Here is a 24,211-nt window from a genome sequence, read left to right on the forward strand (position 1 = left end):
TCAAAAACATAGTTTATTGTTACTTTATATATCATGTTAAGTAAAGTAACAACTACGATGGAAAAAAATTAAATCCTTGTGATATGTGCATTAATGGTTATTATGACATGTCACAAATACCATGTCACCAAGTTGTTGAAAAGGTCCATTCGACATAGGTAGTAGTTTCTCAACCTACTTTTACATTCTTCTTACAACTCCCCACTCTTCGATCGAGCTGTTATAAACTTTCACTTGCATCTATATATTTGTTGTGTCATGTAACATGCCTATACGACTTCGATGTCACATAGTGTAAACACTTCAATTAATCAATAATTTACTACATCTCTTTAATCAAATAATATTTTCTAGACAAGACACCACCTAATTCTTCTAAAAAAGAATCAGAGGACGCATGTAGAGCCTAATACCATCACTGCCTAACAATAGGCATCCCCGTAGTTAATTTTATAGCTGTCAACTTCCTTTTCCCGTTCATCATAAAGATCACACAATCAATGCCAATATATATAAAACCATCAAAAGTCACATTCTGCTCCAGAGCTCATGTGAGCTAGGGCTGAACAGTAAATTTCATTAAAAAAAGGAAAAAATTAAAAAAAATCTGAAACTTTTTGGATGCAAACTTTGACAAATGTTCTCGGTACTTGTAAATTTCATCCCAATTAACATTCATGGGAATCATGGCAAACAAAACTGAAATAACACTCCAAAATGCTTTTGAAAAAAGCATCTCAGGAGTGCCGACTTTTTTTACCACGGCCTCCACGAATGTTATTTCAGGATTAATTTTTCCAAGATCTGAAAACATTTATCAAAGTTTGCACCAAACAAATTTCAGAATTGTTTGATTTGTCTTACTATATATTTTTATTTATTTTACTGTTCATTGAGCTGAGAATAGATGCGTCCACAAACCATTTTCTTTCTCTCATTTCTCTCCGGAGGCCCCAAGAAGCTAGCACATTATATCCCGAGAACTTATGGTGCACACTGCACGGTTGTGTTGTAGAGATATGCAGTTGTTGTTGCACTAGAACACACTATATGCACTGGTGGAAAAAAGGCCTTTGGTCGCGGTTCGCAACTGCCATTAGTCGCGGTTGCGCAACCGCGACCAACTAAGCGCGACTAAAACCCCCCACCTTTAGTCGCGGTTTCTTAAGAACCGCGACTAAAGGCCCGTCCACGTGGGCGCCAGGCGGCCGTCGGGGCGGAGGACCTTTAGTCGCGGTTCTTCTGGCCAACCGCGACTAAAGGCCGCCACAGGTTTAGGGTTTTAGCGCCCCCCTCCCCCCCTAAACCTGTTTTCTGTTTAATTTGTATTGTTTTATTTCTTTTGTGCTTTATTTTAATTTTGAAGGAATTTCATATATTCTACGGTACTACATACATGCATATGAATGTACAATTTCAAACAAATTTGAAATTAGAACCAAAAAGAATTCAAGAGGAATATACAATATATATTCAATATCATCGGATGACCATATACAATTTTGAACAAGTTTCCATACATAATTTAATGCATATAAAGTTCTACGTCCTCGTAATGGTGTTCTCCTTTAGGATGGAGGACTTCCCTGCTGAACCATCCAGCTAGTTCCTCTTGAAGTGGTCGGAAGCGAGCTTCTGGACTAAGCATCATCCGGAGGTTATTCCTCTTAGCATTGGTATCACTCGGAACCCGCTCAGAGGTGTATCTCCGGATCATCTCACAGACATAGTATCCACATAGATTGGTCCCCGCTGGCTGAATATCCCCAGCATTCTTCGGCTTTGACCTTTTGAATTCTAGCTCTTTTTTGAATTCACCGACCTTTGTATCTACGAACCGTCTCCAAACCCTACGAGGCAAAGAAAATTAAATGAACAAGAGAGTTATTAGTTACTTGATATTAGGAAATGAACGAAATAGGCCGATCGATATAGAGCGCAAATGAATGAAAATAATTACTTCTGCAGCATTCTTCTCATGCCGCCCCAAAGCTTTGGATCCATATTCAGAGAGTCGTGGACGAGACATTCTGAGGTGTTAACTTTAATTACTAGCAGAATCCAGTGGAACCTGCGGACACGATACATGCACAGTACGTCATGCATAACTCATCGATTAGCCGGCCACATACCATGCATGGAGTAAACAAAAGAGAATGTGCTCAAGACAGAAACACTCACCCAAAATGGTAAGGAAATAGAATATCACTTTTGAGTTCCTGCTTTGTAAGAAACTGCCACAGGTCTGCCTCCATGTCGGCGGGGTGATGCTCCAACACATGTCCATTAACGATGTGTGGGTCAATGAACCCAACATCATGGATGTTCCTTACTCTGCATTCCTTAATCTTCATTCTGCATGTATAATAGCGGACACAACAATATAGTTAGGACATATATATAGTGCAGGCAATATGAACGAGATGGGGTAGAAATAAATCACTTACAGAACGTAGCAACTGATGATAGATTTGTCGAGATCGCGCAGATTGAAAAGCTGGAACAATTCACTCAGTTCAATTTGTACATAGTAATGTTTGAAGTGATGCTCATGTCTAACTTCCGCATAAATATAATCTTTGGCGCTTTTATTTTTTATGTAACCCTTGTACCATTTCAGCAGACCTTTCATTTGTGAAGGTAGATCCTTTTCCTGCGCAGGCTCGACGAGAGGCCCATTCTTGACATATGTAATTACTACCTCCTTCACTGGCGCCTCATCAAGGCCTAACAGTTCACGAAGAGTAATACCTAAGTTGGCCGCTTGTTCTCTGGCACTCGTTGCAGTCAATCCCTGTGCTGCCGCAGCTTGTATGATCTCGGGGGCATCCGGACCGGCGGCTTCCACTATAAGCGGGGCAATCGATTGTTTACTTTGTTCCCCGAGCTGGGCAACTTGTTTCCCGCTTTTTTTACTTTCGGCCTTCTCCCGCTCTTTGTTCTCCTTGAACATGAGTGCCTGCCTGCGAAGTTCACGTGCATAGTCGTCAGGCAGATTCTTCGCGGCTTGGGACGGTGTACTCAAAAATGACTTAGCCCACTTCTTTTGCTCATCAGAAAATACTGGCTTGGGCTCGGGCTCTCTTTTCTTCTTGCAGTCCGCCTTCCATTTCTCCAAATCAGCAGCCGCGGCCGCGTCGACTTCCTCGGCACTACGTTCCCAAGGCCTTGTGGGGAGAGGCTTCAGTGATGGCTCCGGTACCTTTTTGGTCTTAGGTACATAAGGGTCCGGGTTAATAATCCAGGACTGCTTCTGCTTCTGCTTCTTTGCCGGAGGTGGATTGGGGGGCGGCGTCTGATCACCCGCCGGACGAGGACTGGGGGGCGGCGTCTGATCACCCGCCGGACGTTGTGGACTGGGGGGCGTCGGCTGACGTGACGGAGGTGTAGGTGAACCGCCACCACCACCACCACCACCACCACCGCCACCGCCACCACCACCACCGTAGGGGGGTGGACTTGTTGTCCTTGGCGCCTCGCCTGGAAACTTGATAAACTTCTTTTGCCATAGAATGAAATGGCGCTTGACATCTCCAAGTCTTTTCTCCCCTTCAGGTGTAGCAATGTCAATCTCCAGGTCCTCAAACCCTTGGACTATGTCCTCCACCGTGACACGAGCATAGCCATCTTGAATGGGGTTGTTGTGGTGGAGTGCTCCAGGTAAACATGGTAAAGCACTGCCGATGGCTACCTTCATGGACATGTTCCCGATAGGATAATACAGATGACATTCTTTCATCTCCTTTATATCGTCCACGGGGTAGCGAGGAGGCTCCGGTGCAGTAATTTCGACCACCAGAGGCTCCGGTGCAGTAATTTCGACCACCAGAGGCTCCGGTGCATTAATTTCGATCGTCGGTGCATCTGCACCAGCCGGTGGGGCCTCCGTGGAAGCCACGCTGCTTCTCCGCTGCTGGCTTCCGAGATCCGCTGGATGATCTTCATGCTGCACCCGAGCTGCATCTCTTTCGGCTACTAGTACACTCATGGTTTTCTTCATCACATCCATTTCCGATGCCAACCGCGCCACAACATCTGCTTCCCGATCCATCTTTCTCTTACGGCTTCTGTAACCGTACGGGTCATCGTTCTGGGGGAACCCTATTTTCCACGGAATGTGCCCCATGCCTCGTACACGTCCTCCGTGTTCAGGATTCCCGAGGGCTTTTGTCAGCGCGTCGTTCTCTCTGTTGAACTTGATCTTCCCCTCTTGAGCATCCCTCATTGCGTCAATAAGGGCTTGGGTGGGTTTAATTAATTTGCCCCGGTAAACACACTCCCCTGTCTCCGGGTTCAGCGTTCCCCCATGCCCGTACCACCAGCTTTTGGCCCTTGGGTCCCATCCCTCCGTACCTGGACGGATTCCTCGCGCCCTCAGCTCGTTCTCCATCTTCTCCAACCTAGGCAACAAAATGCGATACCCTCCTGGCCCCATAATATGATTGTACTCCTTCTTAGCCGCATTTTCCTTATTTTTTTTCGATATTTGAATGAACTGCTCCGATTTCTTTTGCTTCACAAATTCTGGCCAATCATGTTTCAGTTTCTCATATTGTCCTTTGAAATCCGGAGTCTTGTTCTGCTTGACAAAGTCATGGGCTAGATTTTGCTTGAATTTCCGGAATGCGTCGGCCATCTTATGAAGAGCGAACTGTTTGACTAGCCTCCTCCTCTCCTTGTTTTCCTCGATCTTGTTACCCTCCTCATCGAATTTGTTGTATTCCGGAGGTAGAACGAAATGTTCCATAAGCTTCTTGAAGCAATCTTTTTTTGTTCTCTTATCGACAAAAGTGAAACCTGCAGCAATTCGTGCCTTCTTTGGCTCATTCCACTCCTGGACGGTGATCGAGACGTTGTCTCTAACAACAGCTCCGCATTGGCTGACAAACTTGGTGGCGTTCTTGCGGGGCTCCAGCGGCCTGCCGGTTGCACTGTCGACAACCTCGATGGTGCATGTTTCTCCTTGTTTCATCGTCTTGGTTGCGCCACGCTTTGACGACGTACTCGATTGTTTCGACGATCCGGCCGAGGGCTAAAATAAGAAACAGAGTCGCGCGCGTTAGTACACACATATTTATTCAAATCAGTTAGTTTGTATCACCAGAGGCTTAATGTATATATATACCTCGGCGCCGGAGGTGGTTGCTACTTCCATTTGAAGATCGTCGTTTATCGACGTTTGTTCGGCATCATCTTGCTGACGGCGCCCTTCATCTTCACCGTCAAGGTTCAGATAAGAAGAGATATCATCTTCTTCTTCTCCGGTCGGCACATATAGAATATCGCCGTTTATGATGCCGAACATATGTGTTTCACCGTCCGGATCATAGTTGTCCATAATCGGGTCAGCTCTATCGTCCGCCATTATGTCAGTCCTGAAAACATGTAGTAAAAACAAATTAATTAAGTGAAGAAGGGGGGCAAAAGGAGGGGGCGAGGAAGGGGTGGGAGAGGGTGTCGCGGTAGAGCGCGAGACGTTCTTTTTCTTCCAAGACGTTCTTCCAAGACGTTCTTTTTCTTCCAAGACGTTCTTCCAAGACGTTCTTTTTCTTCCAAGACGTTCTTCCAAGACGTTCTTCCAAGACGTTCTTTTTCTTCCAAGACGTTCTTCCAAGACGTTCTTTTTCTTCCAAGACGTTCTTCCAAGACGTTCTTTTTCTTCCAAGACGTTCTTCCAAGACGTTCTTCCAAGACGTTCTTCGAGCGGAGGAAGCGAGGAAGGCGGCGACAGGAAGCGAGGAAGGCGGGCGCGGCGCGGGAAAGATGAAAGGATAGGGGTGAACCAACCGCGACGGCGAGGGCGGCGACGGCGGCGACGACGGCGAGGGCGACGGCGGGCGGCGTCGACGAGGGCGAGGGCGACGGCGGCGGCAGGCCTTCGGCGCGCGCGCGACGGTTGGAATCGGAGAAGACGAGAGAGATGGAGAAGACGGCGGCAGGGGTTGTATTTATAGCCCCCCCCTTTAGTCGCGGTTGGGGACGAGACCCGCGACTAAAGGTACCCTTTAGTCGCGGGTCGCCTCCCCAACCGCGACTAAAGGGTTTTTGGCGGGTTTTTTGCCTTCCCGCGCCCCCCCCCCCCTTTAGTCGCGGTTGGGGAGGCGACCCGCGACTAAAGGGTAACCTTTAGTCGCGGTTGGCCAGACCAACCGCGACTAAAGGGTAACCTTTAGTCGCGGTTTGCCAGACCAACCGCGACTAAAGGCCCCCCCCCCCCCCCAAATCTTCTTTTATTTTCAGAACCTTTTATCTTTTTCTTTTCAGAAAAATCATCATTGCTTTTATAGAAACTTCAAACATTTTATTTTCTGTTTTCTAAGCATATTTTCGTAGGAAAAATATGCATAGAGACAATACATTGAATCTGCCTAAAACGGGACAGAAAAAAGAGAATCCATTTAAAGGGAACATTGGCCACAGCCTCTCTCCCCCCCGGCCTGGGCCGGCCTTCGGCCTCGACCCATCTTGCTCACGCCTGCCTGGTGCGGTGGCTGTGATGCCCCGCTGAGAGGCCTCTCGCCCGAGCCGTGAGCGCGCCGCCCCTTTCTTCTCCTATCCGCCCGCTGAGAGGTCGTTTTTGCGTTCCCCGCGCGCAACGACCTTTAGTCGCGGTTGGTCTGGCCTTTAGTCCCGGTTGCACCAACCAGCCGGGACTAAAGGTTAGATGACCAGCTCTGGATTCCTCTTCTTCCCGCCATTTCTTCCCTGTCTTCCCGCCTCTTTCTTCCCGCCACTTTCTTCCCGCCTCCTGTCTTCCCGCCTCCTGTCTTCCCGCTCCCATTTTTCCCGCCATTTCTCACTACATATATGTAGCCCGGCTTGGCCAACATTATCACATCTCTACAATCTCTCATCACTCTCTCATGGCTTCCACCGCACCCACTCTAACCTACCAGCAGGTGGAGGAGCTTTGCGCCTCGAACTACCCTTGTCCACCGGGCTACCGCGTCCCCACCGGCTGGAGCCTAAGCGCCGGCGGCGTGCCGGTCCCTCCCGTCCCTCAGGGTACTGCGCGCCGGGCGGCCATCACGAACCACTACTACCTCGACCTCACGCCGGAGCAGCGGATGAATCCCCGCTGGCATCCCGATAACCAGCATACTTGGGACGCCTTCTTCATCAATCGGCGTGAGAGGGCGCTCGCCAGGTATGAGGAGGACGGTCTGCCTCCTGGGAACTTCCACGAGGCCGGCCGTCGGCTATGGTGGTACGGCCGGACTCTGCAGAGCGTCATGGACTACATCACGGCCGGCGATATCCCCCGCCTGCGCTACCCTCAGTTCGAGCCACGAGCGCCGCCCGACGACAGCGACGACAGCAGCGACGACGACGGCGGCAACTTAGAAGGCGACGACTACCAGTACAACGACGACAGCGGCTATGAAGACTACGAGTATGCATATTATACGCCTAGGCAGGAGTATGACTAAATCACTCCAAATTTCATGTATCATCAGTGGTATCTCGAATCATTCGAAAATGGACACCAAACACATCACGGGTAATATAATTCACATGATCCATTCAACAAAGTTTGGTACAATAAATTATTACACATCATTTCTTCCCTTGTGTCCCTGCTTGCTTACGATTGTGCCGTATCCATGGAGCATCCTCATCATTTAACTTAATGCTTGGGTCGGTGTTCACTTTGAAGGGCGGAATTTCAGCAAACATATTATAATCTTCTGACATGTCTGTCTTGTCCTCCACTCCCACGATGTTTCTTTTCCCTGAAAGAACAATGTGGCGCTTTGGATCATCGCATGATGTACTGATCGTTTTCTTATCTTTCCGTTTCCTCGGTTTGCTACTCATGTCCTTCACATAGAAAACCTGAGCGACATCTTTCGCTAGGACGAATGGTTCGTCAAGGTAACCAAGATTGTTGAAATCCACCAATGTCATTCCGTATTGCTGGTCCACCTTTACCCCACCTCCTGTTAGCTTGAACCATTTGCACCGGAACAAAGGGACCTTAAAGGAGGGTCCATAGTCAAGTTCCCATATCTCCTCTATGTAACCATAATATGTGACCTCTTGCCCATTCTCGGTTGCTGCATCAAAGCGGACACCACTGTTTTGGTTGGTGCTCTTTTTATCTTGGGCGATCGTGTAAAATGTATTCCCATTTATCTCGTACCCTTGGAAAGTCGTTATAGTCGAAGATGGTGTCTTGGCCAACATGTACAGCTGATCTACAACATCATTGTCATTCATTAAATGTTTTCTCAACCAACTGCCGAAAGTCTCCATGTGGGCCTTCCTAATCCAGGATTCAGGCTTCCCCGGGTTGTCAGAGCGTAAAATATTCTTGTGTTTCTCAAAGTACGGAGCCACCAAGCTGGAATTGGTCAGTACAGTGTGGTGTGCTTCAGTCAGAGAATGGTCGTCCATACATATCGTTGATTTCCTTCCGATCGTGCCTTTTCCACTTAGTCTCCCCTCGTGCCGCGATCGAGGAAGACCAATCGGCTTAAGGTCAGGAACAAAGTCAACACAAAACTCAATTACCTCCTCATTTCCATAGCCCTTGGCGATGCTTCCTTCTGGCCTAGCACGGTTACGAACATATTTCTTTAATACTCCCATGAACCTCTCGAAGGGGAACATATTGTGTAGAAATACAGGACCGAGAACGAAAATCTCTTCGACTAGGTGAACCAGGAGGTGCGTCATAATATTGAAGAAGGATGGCGGGAACACCAACTCGAAACTGACAAGACATTGGATCACATCGTTCTGTAACTGTGGTAGAACTTCTGGATTGATTACCTTCTGAGAGATTGCATTGAGGAATGCACATAGCTTCACAATGGCTACTCGAACATTTTCCGGCAGGAGCCCCCTCAAAGCAATCGGAAGCAATTGCGTCATAATCACGTGGCAGTCGTGAGACTTCAGGTTTTGGAACTTTTTCTCCGCCATGTTTATTATTCCCTTTATATTGGACGAGAATCCAGACGGGACCTTCATACTGCTCAGGCATTCAAAAAAGATGACCTTCTCTTCTTTGGTCAGAGCGTAGCTGGCACGACCTTGAAACCATTCCGGATGCCGGTCATCAGGGTCTTTCAAACGTTGCTGGTCCTGCCGTGCTTCCTTTGTATCATTTGTCTTCCCATACACGCCCAAGAAGCTTAGGAGGTTCACGCAAATATTCTTCGTAACGTGCATCACGTCGATTGCAGAGCGGACATCTAGGACTTTCCAATATTCTAGCTCCCAGAATATAGATTTCTTCTTCCACATGGCTGCGTGCCCGTCTGCTCCCTTCGGAACTGATTGTCCGCCAGGACCCTTTCCAAAGATGACTTTCAAATCCTTGACCATATCAAATACCTCAGCACCAGTGCGTTCCGCAGGCTTCGGCCGGTGATCTGCCTTGCCGTTGTAATGCTTGCCTTTCTTTCTTACTGGATGAATTTTCGAAAGAAATCGACGATGCCCAAGGTACACGTTCTTCTTACAATTTGGCAAATGTACACTTTCAGTCTCATGTAAGCAGTGCGTGCATGCATTGTATCCCTTATTTGACAGTCCCGAAAGGTTACTAAGAGCAGGCCAACCGTTGATGGTTACGAAAAGCAACGCTCGTAGGTCAAATTCCTCTTGTTTGTGCTCATCCCACACACGGACACCACCCCACAGCTGTAAAAGTTCATCAACTAATGGCCTTAGGTACACATCGATGTCGTTGTCGGGTTGCTTCGGACCTTGGATGAGCACTGGCATCATAATGAACTTCCGCTTCATGCACAACCAAGGAGGAAGGTTGTAGATGCATAGAGTCACGGGCCAGGTGCTATGGCTGGAGCTCTGCTCGCCAAAAGGATTCATGCCATCCGTACTTAGAGCAAATCTTATGTTCCTTGCGTCAGCTGCAAAATCTTTGAACCATCTGTCGATCTTTCTCCATTGCGTTCCATCTGCGGTGTGTCTCAACTCCCCGTCCGACTTACGGTCCTCTTTGTGCCATCGCAACAACTTGGCATGCTCTTTGTTCCTGAACAGACGTTTCAACCGTGGTATTATAGGAGCATACCACATCACCTTGGCGGGAACCCTCTTCCTGGGTTTCTGGCCCTCAACATCGTCACCAGGGTCATCGCCTCTGATCTTATAACGCAATGCAGTGCATACCGGGCATTCATTCAAATTCTCGTATTCACCGCGGTAGAGGATGCAGTCGTTGATGCATGCATGTATCTTCAGAACCTCTAAACCTAGAGGGCAGACAACCTTCTTTGCTTCGTACGTACTGGTGGGCAACTCGTTATCCTTTGGAAACATATTCTTCAACATTTTCAGCAAGTTTTCAAATGCCGAGTCAGCTACACCTGCCTCTGCCTTCCATTTCAGCAAATCCAGTGTGCAGCCCAGCTTTTTCAGACCATCATCGCATCCGGGGTACAGCGCCTTTCTGTGATCCTCTAACATGCGATCCAAATTCTCCCTCTCCTTTTCAGTTTCGCAGCGTCTCCGTGCATCAGCAATGGTCCGACCAAGATCATCAACGGGATCATCACGTGCCTCTTCTTCACCTTCCCCTTCACCTTCAGCATCCTCCATGAAAGTATCACCGAAATGAGCAAGATAGCTTTCATCGATGAAATCATCCCCTTCTTCATCTTCTTCCATTATAACCCCTCTTTCTCCATGCTTGGTCCAACAATTATAGCTTGGCATGAAACCGTGCCGAAGCAGATGCATGTGAACATCTCTTGAGGAAGAGTAACCCTTCTGATTCTTACAGTTAACACATGGACAGATAACAAAACCCCCCCGCTTGTTCGCATTAGCCACTACGAGGAAATCTTTCAAACCCGTAGTGAACTCGCCGGAGAGTCGGTTAACGTACATCCATTGCCGATTCATCTGCATTATTATAATATAAAATATATAATTAACCATCATGCATTTGTTAAACTAACTAGCTACAAACAATATAAATTAAACAATGAACTACACACATGCATATTTTATCAATGACACATCAAAGGTTCATCAAGTTGCTAACCGCGATCGAGGAGTGTGGCTCCAACACTTCATGTCATGTTTGTTTCATGCTCTTGGGGCATTTCATCAAACACCTTATGTGCATAAGAGGAACCAAAAACAAACCTAAACCCTAAGTGTGAAGAGAATGGCTTCAAATGGCTAAGTGTTGGCTGCTGGATGGGTATATATAGGGGAGGGGCTTTAGTTGCGGTTGGCCTGGCAAACCGTGACTAAAGGTGCCCGAAGGCCTTTAGTCGCGGTTGTCCTGGCCAACCGCGACTAAAGCCCCTCACGTGCACCAGCTGGCCACCGAGCGCCCTGGGCCCAGGCCTTTGGTCGCGGTTCACCTCCAGAACCGCGACTAAAGGTCCCATTAGTCGCGGTTCCTACAGCTTCGCGACTTATGGGGCTGGACGGAAGCCTGTTTTTTCATCAGTGATGGTTGATGACGCAGATCATTCATGGGGCCAACGCAACAAAGTCATCGATAATGTAGGATTGGGAGGTACCGAGAATTCCGTGCTATTAGTTGGCCAAAACATTTCTCCCTTGGCCATCAAAACTGATGCGAGGGAATAGCACTGCACCTGCACATTGGTAGTCTAGACAGCATGAACCAGCCGCCAACGTGGTGGGCTGGGACGGGGCTTCACAGTGTGGACCCGTGGCTCTACACAACCTCCACGCTTGGCTTTGTTGACATAATTTTGTGGGGAGTAAAAGAAAGAACGGATAGAAGAAAAAAGAATGGTGTTTTTCTCGTGAGAGGTAAAAGCATTGTCTTTAGAATGAGTAAAAACATTTCTAGCCGATTCCCCGAAACTTATTACCTCATCTTATCCTCCATCACTTAATTCGTTATCATTTGAAAGTAAACTCCTGTTCATCTAGCCGGTCCTTCAAAACTTGCTTGCATGGTACAGGACATTTGCTTGCATGGTTAATGCATTCCCCCCCCCCCCCCCTTACGCAAGTGTAATAAAGCGATATTTCTCCCGATAGCTCTCAAGCCTCACGAATCCCCCCCCCCACCCCACCCCTCCTCCATCCTTCTCTAGGTATAGCGGTGTCTCGCATGGCCTTAGTTCACAAAGTGCATATACAGCTTTCAACATGTATATTTATACATGTGAACAAATGGACCAAACATATATTCAAGATCGGGATATGATCGCGTGATAATCAATGACATCACAATACATGTACGCGTTTGTGTTTCAATGCTTGATTGACACTATATATGCTACTTCATATTTAGTACCAAGCGACATAGTAAGAAAACTTTATAGTTAGATCAAGTAGAGCCTTATATTTTACGTGCTTAGGTTTTATTTTGAAGTTTAAAAGAGCTATTACTTGACTATTTTTTATCCAAGAAGAAGGCTTGGGTTGTGAGGAGAAAGCGAATCCTGAGCCCACTCTGTCAGGCAAGGCCAAAAAGAATCCTAAGGTTGGGACGGAGAAGACGAGGCGTGAGCCCGCTCTGCTGGGTAAGGCCAAGCAGGTTCAGGATGCGGCGAAGAAGGCATGTGCTGATCATTTCTATATGGCAAACGGGTTTTCCAAATTTGCATATTTTATTAATTCATGATGTTTTTTAAATTCAGAACATATGTAAAATTGATAGGTAAGTTTTAAATCCACATATGTTTTTATAAATCACATACATTTTTTATATTGGTGTTTCAAAAATTTACCAATACTTTAAAATTAAAAAAATCAACACCATTTCCTGATTTCCGAAAACAAAACAAAGTGGCCTAGGCGTACGTGAAATTCCATTCACGCCCTCAAGGGGTTGTTTGGCTAACAAAGATTAGCCAAGCGATTATAGAGAACATGTTCTTAGCTAATGTTTTAGTAAAGGGACTGCTACGACGTTGCTGCGGATCTTTTCAAAAGATCCGTCGCCTCGCAAGCTGTCTGATTTGATATAATTTATGAGCAAAACGTCTTTCTCTACTTTGCAAGAAAGGTCTTGCTACGGAAAAAATGCAACATAGGTGATGTTATGATTCTTTTTTTATAACATAGGTTGTATTGCAAAAAAAAATTGCAACATAAGTTGCATTGCGGGATTTTATTTTCTTTCGAAACATTAATCTTGTTGCCAAAAAATGCCCTTCCTGGTCCCAGCCGCTGCGGGATCTAGCCCCTATTTGTTTTGCAACAAGGGGCTAGTTGCGGGACTTCTTTCTGAAATAATGAGCCAAATGCACAACATGGGCATAGAAGGGTAAGCTCCAGACTCTTGATTAAAAGCCCATCCGAGAGACATAGTAATGGTGAATACCCGCACAGAATCGTTAGTTGAAGGAAACCATCCCAAGAGGATCAGCGAATACAAAATAGTTATTCTTCATCTACGAATGTCAACAATTTGTACTCCATAGATAGTTTGATTTTAGATAGCGATAATAATTAATTTAGCATAAATTGTTTGGATGGTAAGCCTACCCTATTTAATGGATTCGACACGTGCACTTCCTTTTCCTCCGAGAGACCCACAATTTTTTACTTTTACTCCCCTCATATCTATTTTTCTTAGGCCTGTGCCAATGCATCATTTCTTTACACGTTATCATAGGAGCATTAATAACTTAGGAGACTACTAGCCCAATGCATTGTTTCTTAGAGGTTGTCTCTAAATTTAATGATTTGATGCTCATGCATAGATGCGATTGGGCTATTAACCATTTTTACCTATGGTAGTGTGCAAATGTTGTATCTTAGACTCTCTCTCTCATCATTAACTAGTGTGACACATCAGCAAAATGACTATGAACCCATGCTAAGAAACCTCCATTGACACGGGCCTTAGTTAATCAGTGGCATTTTCATTGCTTTTCAGAATGTACCTCTATAGTTTATTGGGAAGCTATATATTATGCACGAATGTTAGACTTCCTATAAGGTTCCCTAACTTTTTTGATAGAACAATTGAATCTCTAATTACAATTAATTTCCCATTGCTAAAGTTTGCATAATTTTTTTATCCACATCATTCTCTATAAGATTGTGTTTTTTGGGGTAAAGACATAGCTTTATTAGGCATTAAATAGGGGATAACTTAAGATTCAAACCATATGTTGGTGTTTGGAGCCTACACACCACAAATCGTAGTTGTTCATCCCACCACAACTCATTCGTGAGAAAAAATGGTACCATAAGTCTTTATGGTCCAAACACACACTTCTGGCATACGCTCCATTGTTGCCTTAATCTCCGTGAATAGGTAAGTCCACTTTGATGTATCATGGACTGTCATAACCACCGGTTCAACTGGAAGGGAGCATTGATATTTTATTATCACCAATATGTGGACACATTTAGCTGACTACTAGGCACCTTCACATAACTCGAGGCTATCAACACTCATAGTGGCAGTGCAAAGCCCTCGATGTGACTCAAGTAAAGCGGTTCCTCCTGATACCTCTCAATTCTCAAGATTCTTTGGTTCTCTAACTGCCCCTCTATGTTATAGTTTTGTCTTGCCAAGGTGACCTGGCTCCTATTCTCAAAATATGTATACATTTTGTAGTTTTGTATATTTATATATGTGAATGAATGGACCAAATCTTAGTTTTATTGAATGATTGTGATATGAACATGCATGCATTCCAATGCTTGGTTGGTCTGGAATGCTACTCCATATTTAATACCAACATACAAGTGATATATTAGTATATCTATTTGATAGAAAAAGAAAAAATTTGAAGTACAAACACAAAACACATGTGCTTTAAAAACATGCCCATGCCAAGAACATACTTATAAATCGATCTAACATTGTTGTGAGATAACACATCAACAAAGCTTAGAGTTTGGGCCAACTTCAAAGCGTTGGTTTTGTGAGAGTCCTTTTTTGTGTGGCACAGAGATACATGTTTTACGATTTCCAGGCTTTTGCACACCTTCTACCACACCACTATCATCATTTGGCTCCATAGAGTCAGCAACCACAAGCGATGCGCACCATCGATAACCTCACATAGTCACCAATCACCTAGTTTTGTTTGTATTTCATGATTTTCATTTTAACATGATTTCCCGGAAAATAATTTGTTCAATGTTGTGATGTTTTTCCAATTGTAATATTTGGCATAAAAAATCATGAGTTTTGCTTCAATACAACCCCTTCACTATATTAGCTTTTCATGAATCTAAAAATTACTTTAAAAGTTTATCACCATATTAGCTTGCACATCAAACATATTGAATAGATTGATTTGGATTAAAAATACTACATTGTCCATTTTGATTGAAGGGGTACCTTATAATCTCCACCTTTGGTATGCATGGAAATCCGTAAACTTTTCTAGGTGGGAGGGGGTGCCAAAGCAAAGTTCATACATCATAGTCACAGTAGTTTGAAGTTTCTAACGCGGCGGCAAAAAATACCTACAATATTATCGCCTTCCTTGTTTTTTAGTTCATCTTCAAGTTTTGTATATCTTCAGTTTACAATATTTTAGATTTTTATATTTGAAGTTTTCATTCCAAATTTTAAATGTATAGTATACCAATTTGTGAAATAAAAAGGTTTTGCTATAGAAGAGTGGACTTGGAAGCTTCCTTATCTCTGGCGTCGACAACATCTAAGGATGCATACACCCAAATATCACATATCCAATAAAACGGGCAAAATGAAGGGAAAGAAGAAACAAGGCTGCCGAACACAATACAAACCGTAGTTGAGTTCCTTTGTAATCCTTACATCGGAGACTGGGAAAGTACCCACACTCTAACAACAACTACCCAATGACGAGGTGGAGTGTATCCTAGTCTTCGATGTGACACATCCAACAAGGAATATGCATCCTATCATCTTGCATCACCAACGGCAGATCTAACCAGTAAGGTAGAGTGTTGGATTTTTCATCCAAATAGTTTGTAATGGTGCACCACAACAATATAACTAGGCAGGAGGCACCACATAACATCATTGTTGTCGGGTCCAAACAACTAGGCCAATGTTTTTGCCTTGGATAGTTGACACAGAAGATGTTGAATGAGCACTCTAGACACCGTCGTCATCGGATCTAGATAGCCATGCCTAGATTTTTCGCCCTAGATAATTGATACATAAGCTACACGGTGGGCCCTCAAGATGCTATCGTTGTTGGATCTAGTCAATGACTATACCACCAAGCCATGTTCCGCCACCATTGCAACCGATTCTCATCACCACCACCCCTAAGATTTGCCTAGCGGATCAATGTCGTCCATCACTGGTGTAGACTAAAAATTAAGATTGAGAGTGCCAAAGGTGTCATGTAATGTAAGCATGGGCCAAACTGTACAAATTTGACTAACTTTCTCTTACACACAGAGGATTAGCAAGAAGATATACATGCATTTCTGAGAGAATGGGGGGATCCCGAGCCCAAGCCAGTCCCTTTGTCTCCGCCCATGATAGAGCCAGGGCGGTGGACAATGGCGGAAGTAGACACCTAAGCAACCGCCAAAACGGCGCCCCGAAGGGTCTTAGGAGGCCACCATTGGGTCCTTGCAAGCAGGCCGAACACCGCATTGTCTTGGATTAGTCGCCCCACACATCATGCCTTCAGAGGGGAGGCGGCGACGAGGACCGAGGTGACAAGGAAGGGCCGAAGGGGAGTAACCATCGCTGGCAGGAAGGCGGGCTTCAAGGAAGGAAAAAAAAAGGTTCCAACATATGAGTTGCTTAATCCTTGGTCACAAACGTGCATGTTGCATCTCCTGTTTGAACCTTTTCCCTTGGCACGCATGATCAACCTCTTACTTAATTTGAGCGACAACACAAGTGTTGTTCACAACTCACGAGTAGAGTACTAAAAACAAAGTGCCACAAGTAGCACAACAAAGCTAGCTCGCGAGGGGTGTGGAGCTAGCTAGCGAGCGCGTTATACCAAACCCGCGGTGGCGGGCGATCGATGGAACGCACATCGCATCTCGCATCTCGGCTTAGCTCCTAATGCAAGTCACTTGACGCAGGGCCCTCTCCCCCAAAATTCTTTGTTTACTGCTCAGCCTCGATCAGCTCCCGTAATAATTACTCCGAGATTACTTGCTTGCTAACCCTGCCCATCGCGTCCGTCCCATATCCTCTCTTTTCTAGATCACGTCGGGCCCCATGCACGTATGCCCCATGGCCATGATATCATAACAACAATCAAGCTACACCGCATTGCTTTACGGACGTGAGCCACAGCCGGGCTATAAACTCGGGGTCTGCCCAAACCATCTTCGCTTTGATCTCTCCCGCGCCACTTTCCCCTCCTCCCTGCGGCTAGCAAAGCAAAGCAGCAGCGAGCCACCATTGCGGTTGGTTGCTGGCCTCCTTGGCCAAAGCAGAAAAGGCTTCTCCTTCTCCACCACACACGTCGTACGTCGTCACAGGTTCGTCGTCGTCGGCGCAGGTAGATGCGTAATGGGAGCAGCAGCAGCAGCTCGTGTTGCTCTTCTTCTTCTTCTCCGGTGGGGTTGTACCTGCAGCAAGTGCTTGGCTCGAAGGCTCCTGCTCATGGCCAGCGGCTTGGTAGCAGCTCCTCCTCCTCCTACTGCCCTCGTCCCATGGCGGAGCTGCTACAGGTGACGTGGTTGCCCGCGGCGGCCGGCGGCGACGGCGGCGGTCTCCTCCACGCCCTGGCCTCCCTCAACTTTCTCCTCCTCCTCGCCTACCTCCTCCTCTTCCTCCTCGCCAAGCTCTTCGCCCGCCTCCACCGCGCAAGGTACTGAGTCCCTACCAGTACTGTACTGTCTACGAAGCTTACTGACTAAGTAATTATTGCTCCTTCAATTCAGGCATGCACGCTCACGAATTCCTGCTCACTTCTTCTGCGTGCATGTATTGCAGGGAGCGTCGTGGCCATGACAACCGTGCGGAGAGTAACTCCGGGAGGGAGGAGGGCGTGGCCGCCGCCGACGTCCACCTCGCCGGAGGGGAGCGGCAGCAGGCGGCGGACACGCTCTTCTGGTTCGACGAGGCCGTGTTCGAGGACACCGCCCTGCTTGGCCTTGACGATCACGGAAAGAATCATCACCTTTTGTACACTGGTGCTGCTGGTGGGACGGCTGCGCAACTTTGCTTGGAGGTGGCGGAGACCCGCTGCGCCTTCCACACGGCCCCGCCGGAATCCGCCGACCGCATCCCGTTCTCGCCGCCTGAGGAGGTGGAGGACCACCGCGTAGAAAGTGATGCCACCGCCGCCACCGAGGTCCAGGGGCAAGAAGAGGGCACGGTCGACGTGGCCGCCTCCGTAGCCGACGACGGCGTCCCCGTGGCGGCTGACGACGGGTATCCACAGAATATTCCGGTCGCCGCGTCGGCGTCACTGCCGAAGACTGTTTCCGTTCATGGCAATCTCCTAGGTACCTAGATTCCATTCCGTTCGTATTCTCTATTCTTTTTCATCAGTCACTTCTCAGCTTGATCGTCTGACACTCGCCATCCATGTACGGTTGCAGAGAAGCAACGAAGCAGAGGAGGAGGAGATAATGACCGTGGTCGCCGCGACGGTGATCATCGTGAAGACGGGCATGGCGTAGAAGAAGAGCCAGGGGAGGAGGAGAAGGCCGGCGGGTTTCCAGACATGAAGCGGCTGGTGAACAGCCACGCGCTGGCCGACACGAAGAAGCTGGTGCTGGACGGCGGCGCCCGGTTGCGGCCGCGGCGGGAGGAGGAGGACGGGGACAGCTGCCGGTTCGGCGCGTCGACGCTGACGAGCGAGTCGACGTCCAAGAGCTCGGTGGAGTGGCAGAGCTCCACGGTGACGACCGGCAAGGACGCCTACTCGGACCTCTTCTCGTCGTCGTCGCGCCGGAGCTCGGCCAGGTGGGAGTCCTACACGCTCTTCCGCAAGTACGACGAGGACATGGTCTACTTCCACCGCGTCGGCGCCCAGAAGCTCACCGAGACAGGTACCCGCCTACACTTGAATACTAGATTGTCTACTGTCAAATTTGATTCTAGCTTGGAAAACCGATGAACTTGCTCATCATCATCAACCAAATATTCGCCAAGCTATCATCATCATCATCATGCCTAAGACCAACTTTTGTTGCAAACAAGCTCCGGTCACCCGGATTTCCAGTTCTGTGCGACGCTTTTCAGGGGCATGTGTGGGCTCAATGGAGGATTCTTATTACACGTTCCCAAGAAGAACAAATCATTACACGTTCCTCGACGCACGCAATCTACTCCTAATAATCCTACTAGTACAAATCTGTAACAATAATGTTCCATTTTAAACTTGTGTTCTTGCTGCGGGCTGAAGGATTATAGGTGATGACGTCGACGTGTGTTGTGCATGCAGAGTCGTTCAGGTCGATCAAGTGCCAGCCGCGGTCGATGTCGCAGCGGATCACGCACAAGCTGTCCATGGCGGCGCCGAGGCCGAAGCCCGCGTCGGCGGAGGCGCCGGCGATCGGGCTGCGCGACCCTTACCCGGAGCTGGAGCGGGTGTACGTGGCCCAGATCTGCCTCACCTGGGAGGCCCTCAACTGGAACTACACCACCTTCCGGCGCCACAACGGCGGCGGCGTCGGCGGCACGATGATGCTGGAGGCGCGGTGCTGCCCGGCGCGGGTGGCGCAGGAGTTCCAGCAGTTCCAGGTGCTGCTCTACCGGTTCATCGAGAACGAGCCCTTCGAGCACGGCCGCCGGCCCGAGGTGTACGCCCGGATGAAGAACTCCTCCCCGAAGCTGCTCCTCGTCCCAGAGTTCAGAGGTATATATCCATCCATGCATGCACTGGTTTTGCTCTGCATTTTGATTCAAATTAACTTGGTTGACGCGCACAGAGGAGGAGGATGAGAAGGACGACCTGATATCGGCGGTGCAGTTCCTGCACATCCTGGAGGAGTCGATCAGGACGTTCATGACGTTCCTCCGCGCCGACAAGCGGAGCCACTACCAGATGTTCAGGGAGATGGTCCGGCGGAGGACGAGCGCCGCCGACCAGTCGATCGCCATCACCCTTAAGAGAACCAACAAGGCCGTGAGTGCCCATCATTCTTTAAGCCTTCATGCATGGGAATTAAGTGTTCATAATGTTATCCTCGATCGTGCGTGTTTGATCAGAAGAAGAGCCGGCTCAAGGACCTGAGCCGGCCGCGGCGGTGCCTGAAGCGGATCAAGGTGCGGGAGGAGGAGGAGGTGGCGGTGCTGCTGGGGCTCATCGACCTCAAGGTGGTGGCCCGGGTGCTGCGCATGCCGGAGATCACGGACCAGCAGCTGCACTGGTGCGAGGAGAAGATGGGCAGGCTCAGGGTCGACCCGCAGCAGGGCACCATGGAGCGAGACCCCTCACCCCTCTTCTTCCCCGCGCACTGATGAGATCGACCTCCCATCACAAAACCTCCATGGACACTCTTTTGACTGCAACCTACTTTTTTTTCTTCTTTTTCTTTATTATTCTTCCGTTCACTTTTATTTTATTTCCCTTTTTCTTTTTTCTCATGTATGTAGTAGTGTCAAAAAGATAAAGCTGTATGAATATGCAACGCACGCAGCCGCTAGCTAGCTAGCTACCATACTTGTGGTAGTGTATAATATACTACTGTCTACTGTGTATAAAAAGAAGTGAGATCTATCGATCGGACTAGCTAGAGATGACGACGGTGTTGTAAAGGCGTAATGTATATCTATCCGTAGAAAAATAAGATCAGATCAGATCGGCCCGTTTCCGTCTCGTGGTTGGGTGCATGTGATGTGGTGCGTGCTGACATACACAGAGAGAGAGAGAGAGAGATTGGGATCGGCAGAGTACTATATATATGTCGCCGTCTTCATGTGCGCGTGTGTGACACGATCACAGTCACAGTCACAGTCACAGTGGTGGGTGCATCCAAAGCGAAAGTGGCGACGAGCACGGCCGGCATTGCTTTAGGCTTTGCTTTCCTCGTGTGTTCCTCGGCTTTTACGGATGGATCGGTCACGAGAAGGTGCGTGCATGCATGCATGCATGCATGGGTGCGACAAGCAAATGCATGGCATGCACGCACTTAGGACTGCCTCTGCATTTAAGGATGGTAATAGCCACGTCGGCCTCCTTTTCCTTTTTCTTCGTACAAGATTTGGCTTGGCGATGTAGAGAAAGCAGTCTCGCTTGCAGGCTTTATCTTGGATCCTCTCCTCTGCGTAGATGTGTGCGGAAAAGCTATGCGCGGTTGAAAGTGCTATGGCCACAGTTGGAAGATGCATGCACGACAGGGGCAAGAAAAAGGACGCAAGCATCCGTTGATGTATCTGTATCTCCACGTTGGTTTCGGACTGTGGAATTTTGTTGGGAGAGGGGTGCCAATGTTGGTGCTGATAAGCACCGAGCATTTAGTGCAAGTATGTACAATAGTATAGCCAGCTGTGGCTATAAGTCATTGCCATGTTATCTATAGCTCATCTTATAGTCAACATGTACAATAGTTTATTATAAAAGTATATTACTTCTTTATTATATGGCTCACCTTTCATACTCACAAAATGCATAGGAGCACGTGCTAGAGCTGGCTCGTAGCTAAGAGCCCGCTTACCTTCTCTCTCTTCTTCTCTTTCTTCTAACTAAACAAAAATATATTAGTTTATTCCTTATAGCCAGCTGACTCAGCTCTATTGTACTTGCTCTTACAGATGCGGACATTAAATCTATATCCTCAAACATCGGTGGATGTGTCCATACTAATTTAGGGCATCTCCAGCCGTTTGCCCTCCCCGCGGCCTTTTTTCACTAGCGAGAGGTGAGCTCACGGAAATTTTGGGTTGGGGCTTGTTTATTTTCAGTCGGTCCCCTACATCATTGTCTTTTCCTTGCTTTCGATTGGTGCACGCCCCACGCTAGTCTTGCTCCATCCATGATCCCGTCGCATTCACAAAGAAAGAAAATAGAGGAGAGAGAAGAGAGAGAGATCCAATAGCCCCACAGTCAGTCATGGAAACGAGTACAACCGGCGTCCCAGCTGCCCCCCAGGGGGCTGGGTTCGGTCTGGCTCTGTCAGCGCTATTTTTGACCAAATCCGACAAAAAACGAGGTCCTGGGGACACAACTGGGCCATTTTTTAGCACTGACGATAAGAAAAGGGGTGTGGAGGGGTCCGTTGGGGCGTGGCTGGAGATGCTCTTACACCTAAAAATTTGTCTGCTCCATCCAAGTACCTCAAACTTAATACCTTAAATCCATACAAACCATGAAGAAGCTACATACCACGTAGATATTGTGTCTATCTATAGACTACTCATCATGTGTCAAGCTCTAGTCTTCCTGTGGCAACTTAGGCTCATCGCCGGACTCACTAAAGGCAAAGAGTTCGTCAATCTACGCCCGTTGGTAGTGGATAAAGCGTTGGTTGGCCTCCACCACGGCCTTATCCCCCCCCCCCCCCCCCCCCTCCTTCCTCCTCCTATGGCTCCGACGAGTCCAGAGGCAGGCCGATAGCAATCTGCGTGACGTGTCTAGCCCGGGTGCTCGTCCATGTGTGGTATATTAGTTATAATTTTCTTCTCCAGTCCCGGGAGCTCTTGATAAATATCCTTGATCCCACATTGATAGTAAGTATCATTTCTATTCTACAAATCAGATTTTCCCGGGCGTTCCGAGCGAATGGCCGATGAAAAACTGTCTCAATGCTCGCCTAGAGCTGAGGAGAACGATATACGTACATAAACGATCTCTCTATTAAGAAACACTGTATTGTGAAGTAAAATCACATGGAGCATATTCTCATGACATATTCATGGATAGAGATACAAAGAGCATATATGCTCGACTGCAGAAACTCCACAACCATCTTAGATGGTGGTCTAATCATTAGATATATACATCATCCAACACTAAACCGGAATCACCTCGTGGAACCACTAGTGCAGTGGTGAGGCTAGACGGGAATGGTTGGTGGCCAAAATGATAAAACACCAATTTTCAGAGGCAAAATACCCTATTTTTTTCAATATCAGCCTTCCCTTCAAAAAAGTTCTTCACAAACTAGTCAAGGTTGGGGGTTGTGGCCCCTGCAGCATTGCAAATAGCTCCACGAGTGCACTAGTGTATTGCTTTTCTATAACTCATAATGTGGACAACTAGGTTTTAACTAATACGCTACAGGAAACATGAGAATTGCCGTAAGTACTGCAATTTGCCGTTTGCATTTTGTCGGGATAGACGATAAAGTCATACTTTGTCGTCATCTCCTGGTGGCAACAAGCAGTTCACGACAAAGACATAATGTGTCGTCTTTAATATAAAATGCAGATGCCAAAAATTGTTTGTCGTCTATAGTTTGTCGTTTGTAAAGAAAAACGTTGCCGTCTGCGTTTTTTTTACAAACGACTAACTGGACACTTTGCTGTCTGTAAAACAAAACCGCAGACGGCAAAGAGAAAGCACATCCCATAAATCGATCCCACAGACCGATGATATGGCACCAACATCCATGCAGATGCAAATCCCACCCCAACACTCTCTCTCTCCCATCCCATTGTCAGGCCCCACCACAACCACCTCCAGCACGCCGAGGACCCCACCCCGGCTTCAACCTCACCGTCCGCCGCCACTCCGGCCATCGGCCACTGACCACATCCATACCCTTATGTCCTCCCTTCCCACCAGCGTCATCGGCCGCCACCGCTCACGCCACCAGCCTCCGCCGCCGCCCCTGCTCGGGCCACCGACCGTCCCCCCGCTCGGGCCACCAGCCGCCGTCGTCGCCCCTTCCCTGGGCGTCGTCCCTTGCTCTGGCCAACGAGCCCTGCCCTCGCTCGGGTTGTCACCCCCGCTCGAGCCACCGTCCGTGATTGTCGTTCGGACGACTAGCCGCCGTCCTTGCTCGAGCCAACGGACACAAGGGTTGTTTCCGTTCGCCCCCATCTGCTGCAGGACGCGAGCGGGTCCATGGCCCATCGCCTAGGAAGAAGAGGATGACGCCCCGGCGAACAACGCCCATGAGCCTCTTTCTTTGTAAATATTTTGTAGCAGAACTTTATAAATGGAACTATAAAGAAAATTTTGATGTTTAGATCTATAAAATTCGTGTGTAGATCGAGTATATAGAATGTTGTAGCAGAATTTTTTTTAGTCCTTTATGTCTTGTTTTGATGTTCATAGCATATTTTTTAAAAAATTAAAAAATTACTGTCGTATGTAAAGTAATTTGACTCACGATTGAAGATCACGTTCGGCTGACGGGAAAGTTGCTTGTTTATTGTATGTTGTTACTTTTGATTGCGACAAAAGATTAA

At 47.6% G+C, this 24,211-nt stretch overlaps 1 protein-coding gene across 1 annotated transcript; it reads left to right on the forward strand.

Annotated features, from left to right (window-relative positions):
* The first annotated feature begins 17,224 nt into the window (after nucleotides 1-17,224).
* LOC123442438 lies at nucleotides 17,225-20,664 on the forward strand. The gene is made up of 6 exons (XM_045118488.1): nucleotides 17,225-17,714; nucleotides 17,840-18,354; nucleotides 18,451-18,903; nucleotides 19,299-19,712; nucleotides 19,786-19,982; nucleotides 20,066-20,664. The coding sequence occupies exons 1-6, from the start codon at nucleotides 17,407-17,409 to the stop codon at nucleotides 20,315-20,317; spliced, it is 2,139 nt and encodes a 712-aa protein (XP_044974423.1). The 5' UTR covers nucleotides 17,225-17,406; the 3' UTR covers nucleotides 20,318-20,664.
* The last annotated feature ends 3,547 nt before the right edge of the window (nucleotides 20,665-24,211 follow it).

This window comes from Hordeum vulgare, chromosome 3H, assembly GCF_904849725.1.
Source record: "Hordeum vulgare subsp. vulgare chromosome 3H, MorexV3_pseudomolecules_assembly, whole genome shotgun sequence".
Taxonomy (NCBI): Eukaryota; Viridiplantae; Streptophyta; class Magnoliopsida; order Poales; family Poaceae; genus Hordeum; species Hordeum vulgare.